Source organism: Myripristis murdjan, chromosome 5 (assembly GCF_902150065.1).
Source record: "Myripristis murdjan chromosome 5, fMyrMur1.1, whole genome shotgun sequence".
Taxonomy (NCBI): Eukaryota; Metazoa; Chordata; class Actinopteri; order Holocentriformes; family Holocentridae; genus Myripristis; species Myripristis murdjan.
The window spans coordinates 3,019,599-3,036,545 of record NC_043984.1 but is presented as its reverse complement, the minus strand read 5'-3'; the positions used below and the strand labels follow the sequence as shown (position 1 = coordinate 3,036,545).

The 16,947-nt window shown below is 42.1% G+C and overlaps 1 protein-coding gene across 1 annotated transcript in view; it reads left to right on the top strand.

Moving 5' to 3' along the window:
• Nucleotides 1-1,622: 1,622 nt before the first annotated feature.
• The window catches only part of LOC115359353 (metabotropic glutamate receptor 4-like), a 138,089-nt gene continuing 122,764 nt past the window's right edge, over nt 1,623-16,947 (top strand). Inside the window, exon 1 of the mRNA XM_030051772.1 lies at nt 1,623-2,168. Coding sequence (XP_029907632.1) covers nt 1,623-2,168 — 546 coding nt within the window. The remainder of the gene's footprint in view (nt 2,169-16,947) is intronic.

Genomic DNA, 16,947 nt, shown 5'->3' with positions numbered 1-16,947 from the left:
TCCTGCTAGTGCTTATGCTTACAGTTACACACATGAAAAATGTAATTCAGGCTCTGATCGGGCTTTGTACCTCAAATTTCCTGGGACCCCTTTGGTCTGGATTGGCTAGTAGGGCAAGTTCAAGTCCATGTTCATCTTTCAATCATTTCTACATGCAACACTGTCTTCTGTTGTGTTGACGGGGCCTTAGAAGGAGGAATAAAGTCACTGCGGTTTCTCCTTTCTAACCAACTCTGCTTATCAAAGTAATTCTCCATCTGTAGTAAAAGCATAATAATCGCTTCATAGTCATTTCTTAGACCCTACCCCGTAGTTTGTTGTACTTTCTCACCCCCGAAGGCACAGACGTAGACATGCTTGGTAGACTCTGAGACCCACATAAGAATTCCATTAAGATATATCTAATGAATTTTGCCTGTAGTAAGCAGAATTACCTAGGCAATGTTGAAATAATAAATTTGGCATTAAAATGTACTGGCTATATCAAAAGCTTTTCCAGTTCTTTTGAACTCGACTGTGAAACTTTAATGTTTCTAATAACTTAGTAGATGTTTGACATTGAACGAGTATGTAATCTGGCAGCAGCTCTGATGTTTTCAGGTACATCTTTATTTTAAAGCAAAGCGCAGTACCAACACGCAGCCTCCACTGCCAAATCCACAAACATCTTGAACGCAGTATATAGTGTCAGTTCACCTCGGCTCGAAACCAACAGTGCTTTTTGATTGCATCAATTTGATGTAAAATTAGCAGTGAAAGACGCACCATACTCCAGCAGCGGCACAATATTGCAGTGCCGTGGGCTGAATGTGTCTGCTGACAAGATTGCTCATTCAATATGTGAAAAAGAAGCATGTGGGATCTGACTTTCAAGCCTGTCAACCTTGGGAGTCCATGGCAACCTTTTGAATTCAAGATGGTAGACGTAGGAAGAGGAGGAGTGTATAAGAGAGATGAGTGTGGGAGCAGAACTGTCTCTTCATTCCACACAATACTGCAGCAAAATAGGTTAAGGGTAAAAAAAAAAAAGAGAGAAAAGAAAAAATAAAGTATAGAAAAGCTCACACCAATACAAATCCCTTTCCCAGCTTTCCGTTCTCTCTGTGCACGGTGTCTCACTCCTCTTCTCTTTTTCATCTTTCAGGAATTCACTCTGAAGCCTGCGGACCTGAGCGGGCCTGAGGGCTCTGACATATACCAAATCCTTGCCCAGGGGAGCAGGGGAGATTAAAAACTTCTGATTGAGGTGGAGAGGAGAGGAGAGAGGGAGAGGGGGGGAAAAAGAGCTTATCATTCACCTTTGTTCTTCCTAATGCCCCAAGTGAAGGATCTCCATAGGCCAGCCTGTGAATAACAGCAGACACAAGGAGCAGCTGCCCACCGCCGTGGTCAGATGATGGAGTGAGAGAGAGGGAAGGAAAGGAGAGCGGGATTACAGCTTGCTAAAAGAGCCAGCCTCATATTCTGCTTTAATTGAATGCCTGGAAGAGCGAGGGGACATGAGTAGACGGCTTCTCTGTGCCAACTGTTTCAAGAGGTATTACAATTAACCCTCCGGCCATCATAAAACAATACCTGCTTCCTCTGGTTTTCTGATTCCTTGGGTGGGCTGTGCAGTGTGGATGTGTGCTGGGGTTGTGGTCATGTGCAGACTGGATCGGACTGGCTGTCAGCGAAGCAGCCTCATCCTGCTGCTGCTGCTTCTCCTCTACGGCTCCCTCAAGGCCTCGGAGGCTGCCAAACCCAAAGGACCGGGACACACGCATTTGAACTCCATCCGCATCGACGGGGATATCTCGCTGGGCGGGCTGTTCCCGGTACATGCCAGGGGCCACGATGGCAAGCCATGTGGGGAGCTGAAGAAGGAGAAGGGCATACACAGACTGGAGGCCATGCTCTTCGCCCTTGACCGAATCAATAATGACAATAATCTGCTGCCTAACATCACGCTGGGGGCGCGGATCTTGGACACCTGTTCCAGGGACACTCACGCCTTGGAGCAGTCCCTCACCTTCGTGCAGGCCCTGATCGAGAAGGACGGGACGGATGTCAAATGTCTGGGCGGCGGGGCGCCCATCATCACCAAGCCAGAGAGGGTGGTGGGCGTCATCGGAGCCTCCTCCAGCTCTGTGTCCATCATGGTGGCCAACATACTGCGCCTGTTTAAGGTAAGATCAGCCTGATTGTTCGATGGGGGAGAGTGGCTGCCAAATCAGTGATGAAATCTTATTTTTCACCAAACAAGCAATACAACAACAACAAAATAACAAATCTGCCAGTGGAGTGAGAGAATCCCACTTGTTTCCAATGCAGTTTCTCTCGTTTCCAGAATCATTCTGGGAACAAGAATAAATATGTTGAAACAAGGCAGAATAAGGCAGATCAGCCCACTGGGATCAAGAAAATGAAAGATAATAATAATTCTGGAAACAAGTTGCTTGGAGTTGGAAACAAGTGTCATTATCTCACGCCACTAGCAGATTTCTTCCACTTGTTTTAAGAAAAAGAAAGATTTTAACACCTTATCTGAGACTAAATGACTTGTTAAAATGGTTTTTGCAGTGTGAGCGTTGGACCACAACTCTTAGTATGTCCATATTGTGCAGTCCAAAGAGCGTCTTCTTCTTAGACATGACTATCCTCATTCTTGTATGCAGAGCACTGTGATGTGCGATTTTGTTTTTGTTTTCTACTCCATTGATTTCCCCATACATCAGTCTGAATAATTCATGACAATCGCAGAAGAACAAACAACACGAGCTATTAAAAGGCATGAGAGAATAATACGTGTTACATATCTGCTGCTACTCCATGGGCATTTTCATAACTTTTGAGAAGTGATCCCATGGTGAATCTCATCACTCTGACTATTGCCCTTGAGGAGGCGGTTGCTAAGCAGTGAGCACGAGTGCCTCTCACAATAATGATTAATAGGATACTAGTTGATTTCATTTTTACCCCTCTGGCCTTTCTTCCAGTCAGTTTGGTGGCTGCAGTGTTTACATATGCTTCCGCCATGGAAAAATCTGCTCTGTTTGCGGACATTTGGACATTTGATTCATTATTAAATGTGTGCCGTATTCTTACCGCCCAGCCTTGGTAAACATAATAGCCCTTTGTACTTAGTGAAAGTTTGATTGCTATTTATTGTTGGCTCACTGCAAAAAAAAGACAACTTTCTTTGACTCTAATGAAGCAACACTCTTCTGTTTCATGTGTTTGAACTTTTGAACATTTTCACAGATTTTCAAATTACTTGTAGCGGCTACAGTTATTGGTTGCATATTTCTGCAGCAATTAAACCGGGGCACTGTTAAGTCAGACGACACCGAATTTAGTGTTATGGTTGTTTTTTTAAATGATTAAATGAACCAAACCTTTTATATGAACCGGCTACAAATGCACTCAGCCGCCCTTTATGTTCTTTTTTTTTAAGTGCACTTGCAGGCTCCACCAGCCTAACATTGCATTAGCAGGTAGTTTTCTTCAACTTGGTCATTTTTTTTCGGTATTTTGTTGTAGTTGTGGTTATGAAGCTAATGAGAGAAAAAGGGAGGGAAAACAAAATAGTAATGAATTACAGAAGCATGTGAAAGAGCTGAAGGGTCTCCACACACATTTTTTTTCTTTTTGTTTTCCTGCGCGCGGTTACCAGTTGCCATGGTTACTGTACGTGCTGCATATGTGCGCCCCGGGGGTAAAGCTAAACACGAGGCAGGCTGGGGTCCGCAAATCGAGCGAACCACAAAGCGAACCGCGAGCAAACCAAACTGCTTTTTGGGGTGGCCTGGGTTTGTTTGGCGTATTCACTTACGGGCAACATTTTGTTCACTTTAGGAGATGTAGTGGACCGAGATAACACTGCTCAAATCCTCTGTGCTTTTCCAGTCTGTGTCAAATTTAGTTTATTTCACTGCTACACGGCTGCAAATCACTTTTGGATGAATATTTACCCGAAAAAAGCAGAGAATGTATAATGCCCCTCACCTGTTGTTGTGGTGCGGTGATGTTACTGCCTGCTTGACCTGTAAAAGGCGCAGGTGCAGTTTTCCCCCTGAAAAACTGATTAGAATCCCGACCTTGGCTTTGACCTTGACCTTAATGTCCCACTGGAATTCATGTCCGGTTCTCCATTGAATCACAGATTTCTTTTATTCTGGCTCCACCAGGCAGCGTTACGGTCAAAGAGATTCACTTACTGTACAAGAACATGCTGCTACCTGCAGGAGCTCGGGTCAAACAAAATCTCTTTTGCCTTGCCCCCTCCCCCCCCATCCACAGGGAGATCAGAGAGCAGGGTCGGCTACAGAACAGAACTTCACTGTCTTGCTTAAGGTCACCTCGGCGGGCCAGATGCTTACTGTCACAGGGGATTGAATCGGGGCCCTCCAGCTGAAGGACTGTCTCTCTTCACTGCATCACCTCGAGCTGCTTTAGATTTGGGTGAGGTGGCTTACAGCAACACCCAGGGCTTGTTTTATTGCCTTTTTTTTTTTGTTTTCCGTCATATTTTCTGGTATAGTGGTGCATAGCGGCAGCCCACATGTATTATTTGATAAGCTCCTCCTACAGATCCCGATGGATACATACTAAAATGATCTGTGAGCTTGTAAGTGTTCAAATGAGTGCTGTCAGTGTGTCTATGTCCTCACAATGCTTATTAACACTTGAAAATTTGCTCTGATGCTCACATCAGAGTGATGCAAACCGAGTGGGGTGTATCCTGCTTGTCGGGGGCCCCCTCCAGTGTTAAGCCGAGTGAACCCAGTATGAGACAGAGCGCGTGCAAACGCACACACTTGAGCACATACTCGCACTCGAGCACACACACTCCTGTGCATGAACTCCTCTTACGCCCCTCAAAGCGTCCACGCGTGCTCACGCAGATACAGTAGATGTGGGCCACGGTAATGAGCGTCTCCAGCGGCGCGTTCTTGATCCCGCTCTCACATGGAAGTCGCAAATCCTCCGTCATTAGCGCGGCGCTGGCTTCCTCTTCATTAATGCACATAAGAGGTGTCCTTGCATATTTGATTTGGACTTCTCTGATCTCTGCTCGCTTTATCTTCGACATATATATTAGCATTCCCCCCCCTTTTCCCCTCTTGCGTTCAGCCAGCTGGAGGTTAACACAGCAGCTTCAGTCAAACTGTGGGCTGAGTGGATCAACACGGCCGGTCTGCCAGTTCATCATCCACAAGGATCACTTACACTTCGGAGTCGCATTATTGAGAATCCAAAGCCAATCAATCAGCTTCCACTCTAATTGATGAATGGCCTCTACAACAATTAAAAAAGATGGTAACCTCCTGACATGATGTAAAACAGACCCGGTCGGTTATATAGATTAAACAGTAAACACTTAATGGAGAGTGGTGTGTGTGCATGTGTGTGTGCATGTGTGTGTGTGTCTCAAGCATCCTCAGGTCAGCTTGATGCCGGATGGGCTCCTGGCCCTGATGGGCCTGCTGATAGCTCGGGAGGGTTTTAGCCTTTACTGCCGTCTCATCACGGGCTCCGCGCCAGCGAGGCCTCATTTGCCACATGATCTACTATGCAAAAACAAAAGGGACAGCTGCTAACACTGTGGCTAACAGCTAGACGTAAATGTTTGCTTTAAACGGAGGTGATACATGCATGCCAGTCCAAACACGGCACACCGACGGAAACACGTGCACACTGGTTTGTAGACATGTACGTGCATATATGCAGGTATGTGTACACACACAAAAACGCTGCACACAACAATAACCCAAAAGCAATCAAGCATTTTGCACGCAAACACTCCAAACACAGCAACAGCAGCCACCCCTTGCGTAGTTAGCAGGTTTATAGAAAAGTGTTTTCTCAGCACTCAGCTGCATACAGATGTGGACCGGAGCAGCCTGATGAATATTTTAGTCCGGCCTTATGTAACGGCAACACGAGGGCCGGGAGCTGCAGCTCAAGAACATTTTAGTGTAGTTCAACGAGAAGTGGGAGCCGCTGTGACAGGCGTTTGGGGAAAAGGTAATTCATGTTGAGAGACAAGCCATGTCAGATGATTTCATTATTCATTTGCAGAGCAGATGCCTTCGTAATGACGACGCACATTACCCACTACACAGATTCTACTGCCAGGTCTGTCCCCGTTGATTAGATGTTTGTCTCAGTGTGAAGGGGGATGGTCCTGAGCGGAGTTTCCCATCCAACACATCCGTAACATTCTGTGGTGGATGTAAGGTTTGGCGAGTGCACTTTTTTTTTTTTTTTAGTTTGTTCAGGGACGAAGGCGAACATTTCAGTAAATTTCATTTATTTTGATTTCACGATGCACGCGAGTAGCACGGCAGACTTCCAGTGACCCAGGAATAAGAAGCTCAGAGTGTTCTACCCTCTTCATGCTCGCCGGAAAGCATTTTGGCGGCTCCTTGTCCTGACATTACAATTTACTGCTGGATGGACAAAAGTATCTCACATTCACTGAATTGAGGAAGTAGCGGGAAGGGGACCACGGAGGAGTCAAAAATGATCCATTTAGGGGAAGAAATGCTGAAGAAAATGATTTTTTCACGCAAGAGTGCACAGGCCTTTAGCATCCCACTCATTTTGACATTTTTCTTTTCCCTTTAGTTCATGCTCTTGTTTGCAACTCTCACATCAGTGTCACAGGCTCACAGACGCTGGCGTGCAGAGTTATTCTGTTAATGAGTCGAGAACTGAAATGATCATCCCACACGGGCAAATCTTCACCTCTCATTTCGGAAGGGTTAAAAAACAAATGAATAATCTCATGAACAACTGACACAATTGATCTATAACCTTGTATAACTTTGTTAAAACCAGTAGTATTGCTATCCTTTCTGTGGAGTGGAATTACTGTAATTTATTAGTGGTTCTGCAGTTTAATTAGTCTGAGCCCTCATGGGTGCAGTGCTTCATACTGTCAACCAAGAATAAGATACATAATGTGCTACATAAACACCACAGATTACAAATAGTTGATTAAAAGTTGCAGGCAACTGGCATCTGTAAGCCACATTTTCCCATTCATTGCAGAGTGATTTTGTACATGATAGCATCAGTAGCAAAGCATTATAAATAATTGACCATACTTTTGGATGAATTGTTTCAATGCGGATCACCACTTAGGAATGCCTCTTCTCAATGCTATTATTGCCAGACGGGTGGCGAGTGAACCAGTCCAATCAAGTCAGACATCTGAATTTCAAATCATCTTACTGAACATACTTTAATGATAAAATGCACAGTCTGAGAATGTGCTTGCCTTTTCGCTCTCTACAGCGACGACTCATTTGTGAGCCCCTGTGTGAAATAATGACTCCGGTAAAACAGCAATTACAAGCTGACTACTTATTACGCAAAAGCAAGGTAACAGCCACCACACCGGTGCCATCTTGGGAGATTGATGTTTAAGCGGGCGACCAAGTCGCACAACGCCGGACGGCAGATGTCATTCGCAATTGACGGCCCCTGTCGCCATTCCTTGAACGAGCGGGGCGATCCATTCGGCGGCTGTCGTGTGGTCAAAACACCAGTGCATTGCCCCTTCCCGGAGGCACTCGCCATCTGCTTTGTTGCAACCTTTTTTTTTTTTTTTTTTTTTTTTAGTGAGTTAATGGTTATATCCCCCCACTTGCTCCTCAGCTCCTGTAAACACCTCAGGTTGATGAAATTACAGAAAAAACTGGCCAACCTCAAAAATGTCCTTCCCATCTCTTCGGCTGTAAGGACAGATATAGTCAAAGCTGAACTCCTTTACTTCACTGCAAAAACGCAAAATCTTACCAAGATTATTTGTCTTATTTCAAGTCAAAAATGTCTTATTTCTAGTCAAAATATCTCATTACACTTAAAATAAGACATGATCACCTCAGAAGTAAATTGTTTTTAGACAATTATCACTTGTTTCAAGTGAAAATTTGCTTGAAACAAGTGAAAATTTGCTTGTTTCATTGGCAAAATTTGCCAGTGGAAAAAGTGAAAATTCACTTGAAATAAGTGAAAATTAGCTAGAAACAAGAAACAAATGTTGCCAATGAAATAAGCAAATTTTCACTTGTTTCAAGCAAATTTTCACTTGAAACAAGAGACAATTGTCTAAAAACAAGTTACTTCTGAGGTGATCATGTCTTATTTTAAGTGTAATGAGATATTTTGACTAGTAATAAGACATTTTTGACTTGAAATAAGACAAATAATCTTGGTAAGATTTTGAGTTTTTGCAGTGTTTCCCCTCCTGCACGCCCCGAAAAGAAAAAATAAGAAATAGATCTGGCCATTCAAATACATCTTTTCTTAAAAGTGTTTTGGAAATCTATTGTAGAATGAAACCCGTAAATAATTCCATACGTTCCTCTTTATAAAAGGGATTTTCAGTCTTTGAAATAGAACCTTTCAGTGGTTTTATGCTATATGGCTCATATTCATTGTTGTTTACCCTGGGTTTCATCAGCGTTTGGAGCTTAAGGTTGAAAATTAGTCACCCTGTTCATTGCATTTCATCACTATGGTTGACGCCGCTAATATCTATAAGACAGGGCTACAAGTTATTTGCCTTTTTGAAAGGACAGCAGAGCCGCCTGATAAACAGCACCAAATTTAATCATAATCATAATACGGGTCATTTTTTTTGCAGCATCCCACCCTCATCCCACCTACACCCCACCTTCACTGTACCGGCCAGGGTACAGTGAAATCTTAAAATAAGGGAAAACAGGAATACGTCATGAAATATCATGCTCAATCTCACTTTGTTCTGATGGCTTTTATTCCCCCATAAACCTGCCACTGACACAGTTGAATGAGGGCTCTGTGTCACAATTGATTTGGCAGCTCATTTAGGGAACGACAGCTAAATCAAGATAAAGTGGTATCAGCCCATCGAGGCATCTCCCCTCCACCAAACCCACTCATTCAGAGAGAGGCAAACAGGGACAGGAGGCCTGCTGCTCGCCATATCACTATAAAACCAATAAGGCATGCTTTCCTCCTCACAGTCCACTAATTCCATGCAACAAGGGGACATGCTCATATTATCAGAATCAGGATGGGAATAGATATATAGCAATACGCCTCTCGCATTGATGCATTACACATATTAGATTGGCTTACTGGACAAAGCACACTGCAGAAAAACAACACATTAACCTATCAAGTCATACTGTAACGTGACTTGTGGATTTATTTTCTAAGATTTTTTACATATATGTTTCAGCACAAGCACATTCAACTAAGAATATATTCTTTTTTAGAGATAAAATGGAGAGAAATATCATTATTGCCTCAAAATGGGAGCTCCAGCGCCAGTGGAAAATGTGTACAGGGCATTGTCACAGGATAATTTTTAAACGAAAACCATTTTGGCCAGAGTAGTGTAAGTCATTGCCGCATTGAGCTGCAGATAATAACCCTGCATGGTTCAGGGAGGTGATATTTTTCCATATTCTGTATTTTCCTGCGCTGTATTTTTTTCCCTCCCTTATGTGCCCTCTCTGTCCTCCAGGAGTTAGACTAAGAAAATGCTGACTGCCTTATTGTCCGGCCATTAATTCTGTCAACACTTTCTATCTGCCCTCTTTATTAATTCAATCAAAAGCACATGTTTGACAAATTGATGCATTGATCTGCCTCAATTAGGCAATTTTGATGAGTCAAATAGGATTCCACTTGATAGCACATTGTTCTTTGACTGGAGGGGCGTCAGCATCATCTGTGTTTTGTCATTCTGCTCATGCACACCGTGGCTGCTCCCACCGAGCAAAGCTCTGTCTGAGCACACAAGAGAGACATTTTGCAAAGTTCAGGTTTCTTGTCCGATTGAAGATTTGGGCCAAATCAGAGCGAATCAGAGATTTGACGGTCCTGCTGCTGAACAGCATTCTGAAAGTTCTATTTGTAATGAAAGCCTGAGAAGGTGGCGCAGTTTGGTTTACTTTATTCAACTTACTGAGCTGCATGGTCAAAATGCCAATGTCATAAACAATCAATGTCAATAAACAATTTCTTATAGAAACTTCCTGTTGTTTTAGCTTCATCTAGTAAAGCTTAACAACAGGGGCCTGCTGGACTGACAGCTATATGTCACAACAAAGAGTATGTCTTCACCCTCTTCATCTGTGCCGCGCCCACAGCAGGGTGTGTCATTGCTGCGCGGCTGAGCTTTGTGTTCTTTAAATTCAAGTAGAGAGGTTTCCAAAGATACCAAATATGTCCTGCTGAATTACTAAATGTAAATGTGTGTAAAATGATGCACAATAGATACTGTTATAGATATAAACAGACAGCACAATAAATATTAGTATCTAGATATTTTCTACTTGATGTGATGCTGCAGCCATAAAACAATGGCATCTTGGGTTTCAATATTTCACTCAATATCAGTGACATGCTGCTGCAGCCAGCAGATACAGGATATATATGACACTGTCATACAATATGCAAAAAAATGTGTTTTGTCTTTTGTAGCTACTTCATGGGAAATAAAAAGGAAAATCATAGTTTGAGGGCTTAACCATGACTAATGAATAACTAACACGATATCATGGCACACCACATCAATAGTGAAGCTTTACATGAGCATGAATCTTATGACATAATATGTTGCTGTTATTTCAAAATACAACTTACAATTTGCTAATGACCACTCAAACAAGCTACAATTAACCGTTGTATGGAGGGAGGATATTTTACAAGCAGCAAGAACACTTATTTTTTCCCCTCTCTCTAGGTAGTTTGAAAGTGTTTTTATCCCTGTGCACAAGAGGGGACAGAGGGCTTTTGATAAAAATCTTTTCTATTCGAGCTACATGCCTTTTCAGATGGAAAATACATCCAAGGGGGCACTTAATGTGAAAGCTGCTATGCAAGCTGCTTACAAAAAGGTGCAGAACCCCTGTGGTAAATAATAACTGTTTATTCGCGAATGTGACATGAGATGATGTTATGGGTGTTTTGTGGATGTGATTGGCTGTCCCCTCAAAAAAAGGAAGGGATTGCAAAAATTCTACAAGTTTAACTGTGAAGGTAAAAAGTAACACAGCACATGGAATCATTAGGCCACATACAATTACATAAGTAACTTTACATTCAGGAATGTAGCAGACTTTCTTTAGAATGACTTCTTGCAGCTGTGATATTTTGCTACTGGATGAATAAGAGCTGATTCATGGTGACTCACTTGTCTGAATAAGATGAGCTCTGACAACAAACAAGGCCAAAAGACAGGCATTTTGTAATAACAATAGTGCAAATCCAATATGACAAGTATGTCTCATGCATTTCCCAAATGTGAATGATTTAAGGTGATTTAATTAGTGGGACTGCTGTACAATTACACACATGTTCTCATGTCAGTCCAGTCCAGCAGCAGCACTAACTATGAGCTCAATGCCAAACATAGAGGTGAATGAACACCTCTATTACTGTGACAACAAGAAAACCAGAGCATTACAGGCAGCAGGAAAGGAAACTTTATGGCACAATAGCTGGATTGGATTGGATTAGATTAGACCATTGTATCTATAAATCAGCAAAAACATACAGTAGAAACTCCATTCAGATTATGAATAAAGCCCATCCATATAATGAAGTGGAAACTGCATCCTGCTTTCTAAATGCTCAGTGTGACACGCTGACCCAGCATACACACTCTCATAATGATAAACACATCAGTGCAAAACCAAACTAATCAGCTTGTCAGCTGACAGCAATCATATGCATGATCTTCAGGAAATGCTCCTTCTCAGGTTATATTTTGGTATCCATAGTATTCATAGGAAATGTAATCATATTAAATGTGTGACACAAGACAATATGTGCTATTCAGTATTTCTTGCGATGTTTTCCTTTTTCCATTTTGTTTGTCATATTCATATTAAAGTGACAAATTGCTTGAGGCAGGTGTTTCTCTCCAGACGTTCTCTGAACTGTGTGTTAGGTATTCCTGTAGGCCTATAATTATATTTTGCCTTAATTGTGTTCTCATGTTATCCAATACAAGCAGCTGATTGTCCATGCAAATCAGATACAACAACATTGCTGTATCTTCAAGATTTTGCAAATCTGCATCCAAAAGACCTTCTACCATCTGTCAGTTTTCATAGCATGCCAGACACTCTTGTGTTGCTGTGTGTGTGTGAGTGTGTGTGTGTGTGTGTGCGAGAGGCTGTTTGTTTACATCTACTTTGTGTATATCTGTTTAATAATATCTCACAGAACATTCTGCCAGTCTAATGGACATGTTTTCATCACAACATCAAAAGAAACAGCAAATAAATAAATTAATAAATGAGAATAAAATGCCTGCATTTCCTCATGGCTGAACATACTGTCAGCAAAAAGCTAATTGCTGCTGCCAAAATTTAGAATCTATTGCCATGACTTATTGTCTCATTCAGTGACTCACTCACTAAATCCAATGCAGATAGAAACCAAAATGTTAGAAGCTTGCTGCACACCAAAAATGTCCTAGATCCAGTTCACAAAAATAGATTATTTATTTAAGCATAGATTTTGCAAGTGCAAGCAAAGATGCTCATATAAAAGATGACACATTGCAAGATACTGTCCCCAAGGTAATTTGTACAGCAGCTTATTATGACATTTTAAAATTTAGCGACCTCTAGTGGTCAAATAAATAATAACACAGTGGTGTATTGTTAAAGGAGCGACAAAGTCTGCCTGTGGAGGCTGGTGGGGTGGAGGACGGGTCAGCCGGCAGGTGACCAGAGCTCAAATCCAAGTGAGGACAGGGGTCGCTTTTAATAAACATTCATTTGTTCATTCATTCATTTATTCATTTTCCAAACTGCTGATCCGTAAGGGTCGTGGGGGTTGCTGGAGCCTACCCCAGCGCTAATTGGGTGGACGGCAGGGAACACCCTGGACAGGTCGCCAGTCCATCACAGGGCAGACGTTTTTAATAAACAGACACTTTTTAATAAACGTTCACTGATATTAGCAAACATTAGCTAACGTTTCTTCACCTTTCTTTCGATCCTTTGGGTCGTGTTTAGAGGGTTGGAACAAAAAACTTGTACTGGTTGTTGTACTGGTTGGAGGACCTATAGGTTGAAATGGTGTACAATTCCTGTTGCCTGAGTGGGCATGGTCCAGCATTTTTTTTTTTTTTTTACACAAGAGTTTCATTAAAATATGCCGATGTGACCAAACCTGACCCAAACCTGAATATAATTTCTTGATTTCTGTCTCAACCCGGCCCTGGGTCCCGACGGTTCCCAGTGGGCTCAGGTCGGGTATCCACCCTCATCACATATAAGTCCTGTTAGATTTCTGTGTATCCAGAGAAATCTGTGTTGCCAGATCTTTCATGTGTGTTACTTAGACAGAGACGGGTCTCGAATATTCAAAGTTCATTTTCTCCTCATTTGTTTGTGTGAAAAATGTCAATTTTAGTGTCAGGGTGTTCAGAAGACGTGTGGCCTTTGAAAAATGGGTCCAATATTTTCTTGGATCACTATGAGGCAAAAGAATGACTCATGATCACGATCATGATCATGTTCACTTGTCCCGTTGGAGGGGATAGACTCAGGATGGCCGCTAGTCAGTGGCCAAACCCCCGAGACACAGATACAGGAAATGACTCCAAGTGAGCCCTGGAAGCTCCATCAGACAATTAGAAGACACAGCACAGGTGTGGGACAGACAAGTGGAGCGATCAAGAGATGTGAAACTAACACACATCTGTGCAGGAGATATTCACTTTTGGGAAAGATATCTTGGGTAATATCATCTACCTCTACTAAAGAAAGAAACAATGCCTCAGCCCTATCAAAAACAGCTATTGGTAATGAACTGCAAAACCTCAACGGAGAGGAGCGCTCTTTCCCATTCAGATCAACACAAAAAGATGGCCAGTGGTGGCCTTTTCCATATAAACTCACTTCAGGCAAGGCACAACTCATTAAAGTGCAGTTTTACAGCGAGAGCCAAAGCAGTGGAAAGATGTCAAGCCTTTCAGTCGGTGTCTGTTACCCGTTTACAGTTAGCAAACACTTTTCTCCTCCACTAAAGTTTGGCTAAGCTATGACAGCAGTATTTAAGGATTTTTTTTTAAGGAAAAGGCATACTTGATGATGCTGACCAGCTAGATTTGCTTGTTGCTAATGTCAGATCTCAGTTTTGGCAGTAGTGGCTATAAGAGCTTATGGAACACAGCAGGACACAGATTCAAATGTCAGCGATACTTTCAGTCAATTCTGCTTTCAGGCCTCAGCCACAGCACAGCATATCTGCACAGTCTGATGCAGTGTACAGCCCTTCTGATTTGTCGACAGTAAGGCTCATTTATGCTCAAGGTTGAATACATATACAGATATGGACACAATCAGAGCCTTCTGTTCGTACTCTCCATTCATTTTGCCCGTATTTGTGCATGTTTTCAGGAAGCTTATGGATACTTCTGGAAATCATGTTGGCAATGTAGCCAATAATTCAAGCAGGACTAGTCCATCCAAACCAATGGAGATTGATAGGACAAAGAAAACATGTCTAAATCATGAGCCATAACCAGTAAAAATGTTTTGCTATCAGTCTTTCAAGACTAAACATTTTGCACCAATGTTCAACAAGGGGATGGAGAAATCGACTGCAGAAATAGGCAGAGATACCAATTTCTTTATGGACAGCAGCAGACAGTCTTACAGTGCATCCACAGCTTGAATCTTTGAGGATCTGTCACTAGTCGCATGTGACTCACATGTTTTCTTGACTGGAAAAAAATGCCAGGTGATTACTTTCTCCCTCTTCAGCTACACCTGTGCAGCAGAGACAAATCCCTTGTCTCCAGATTGTCTCAAGGTATCCTCGCCTCATGACCCGACCCAGCTGTGACTTGTTAACGTGGTGATGTTAAAATGGATGGAACCAGAACTGCAACACCTGTCATTCTTCATTTGAAATCACTGCTTTATTCTTAGTTATGCTATGCTATGCTAATTAAAATGGATGTATATATATATATATATATATATATATATATATATATATATATATATATACATATATATAGTAACCTGACTTCTGCACAACACAACTGATGGTCCCAACCCCATTGATAAAGCAAGAAATTCCACTAATTAACCCTGATAAGGCACACCTGTGAAGTGAAAACCATTTCAGGTGACTACCTCTTGAAGCTCATCGAGAGAATGCCAAGAGTGTGCAAAGCAGTAATCAGAGCAAAGGGTGGCTATTTTGAAGAAACTAGAATATAAAACATGTTTTCAGTTATTTCACCTTTTTTTGTTAAGTACATAACTCCACATGTGTTCATTCATAGTTTTGATGCCTTCAGTGAGAATCTACAATGTAAATAGTCATGAAAATAAAGAAAACGCATTGAATGAGAAGGTGTGTCCAAACTTTTGGCCTGTACTGTATATATATACACATACACACACACACACACACACACACACACACACACACACACATATATATATATATATATATACATATGTGTGTGTGTGTGTGTGTGTAATAACATATTTTTTGAATATGTTATTACACACACACACACACACACACACACACACAAACTTGAAAATGTGTATCATATATGATTCAAATGGCTTTATAGGGTTAAATCTGTATAACATTTATATGTAGTTTTCTCTTTTCCTTTTGACTTGCTGCCTCTCCATGATGGCAACTGCACACGCTGGCTTCTGGGACGGGGAGGATGGTAATGGATGGTAGGATGCAATTTGTGCTAACAGACGGCTGCATATCTGGGCCGCGTTCAGAGGACATTTTGGATTGGGAAAGCCTTGCTGAGCGACTATGATGTACGCGCTCTACAATGCAGCCTTCAAAGGAGGTGGTCCCTGAATTGGAGACACAGTGCTACTGTTTAAAAGAAGAGCTCTCTCCCTCCCATGCCTGAAAATGCACAACGGAGGAATCCATGAAGTGAGTGAGCACAACAAACGAGGCGAGTCGTGGCACTGAGCGGAAAAAGCCACGCTCGGAGTCAAAAGGAGAGCGTGATAAGAAATGTAACAAATTACGGCACGGTTGGTTTTGCTTAGCTATTAGCCAGCGGGCACAGTGTTTAGCAAAATTTGTCCTACGTTGGCCTCTGTAGTGCCGTGATGTAGACTTTGAGTTTACATGCAAACTTGCTGCTACCCTTGATACCAACTCTGGTCAGATAACGTGGTATAGTGCATGTTCAAGTAGAATTAGACGAGACAGGATGAGCAAAAGTGGGTACAGCGATAAAGTTAATTACAGCACTTGATCCCAAATTAACTCCTTGAATGCACTGAGCATTAATTGATGCTATCTAACGCTGTATATGAGGGTGGAATTTTCCCTTACTACCACTATAGAAGTACCTTGGCACCATATTCACTTTCTGTCATTTATCATTAACTCAAGGTTTTACACAGCGGGGCACAGGCTGCCTAAGTTTTGTGGTATTTAACGCAAATGTTAAGAATTCTCTGCAAATGCCGTTTAACTCCGATCTGTTGTCAGCCTTTAACAGCTAATTAGACACAGAAGGGTAAACCTATGCAAAAGAAAGGGCTCTATCTTCTGCTATGTCCAATAAATACAATGTTTTCTTCTGTCACAGACAAGGCTGCATGACAGTACGCTATTCTTCAGCTGAAGAATGCCAGTGGATTAGATGCAAATAGCACTATTCAGACAGTGTCAATGCCCTGCCCGTAGCTATGGTGATCTGTGACACGTGCTAATCTGGCTGTGAAAAAATGGATGCGTATTGATTCTATATTGAGTCATACATGCCTGATTAAATATTGTATAAGTGGTGGGTTTGCAGATGAGTGAACTCTGTGATTGCACGATAACTCCCTGGGTAGACATTACCGAAACAAAGAAATATAATGCCCTGCGTTTCGTCATTGCATATCATATCATGGTAAAGACATAACATTAGATGTTTGTGCATGCTGG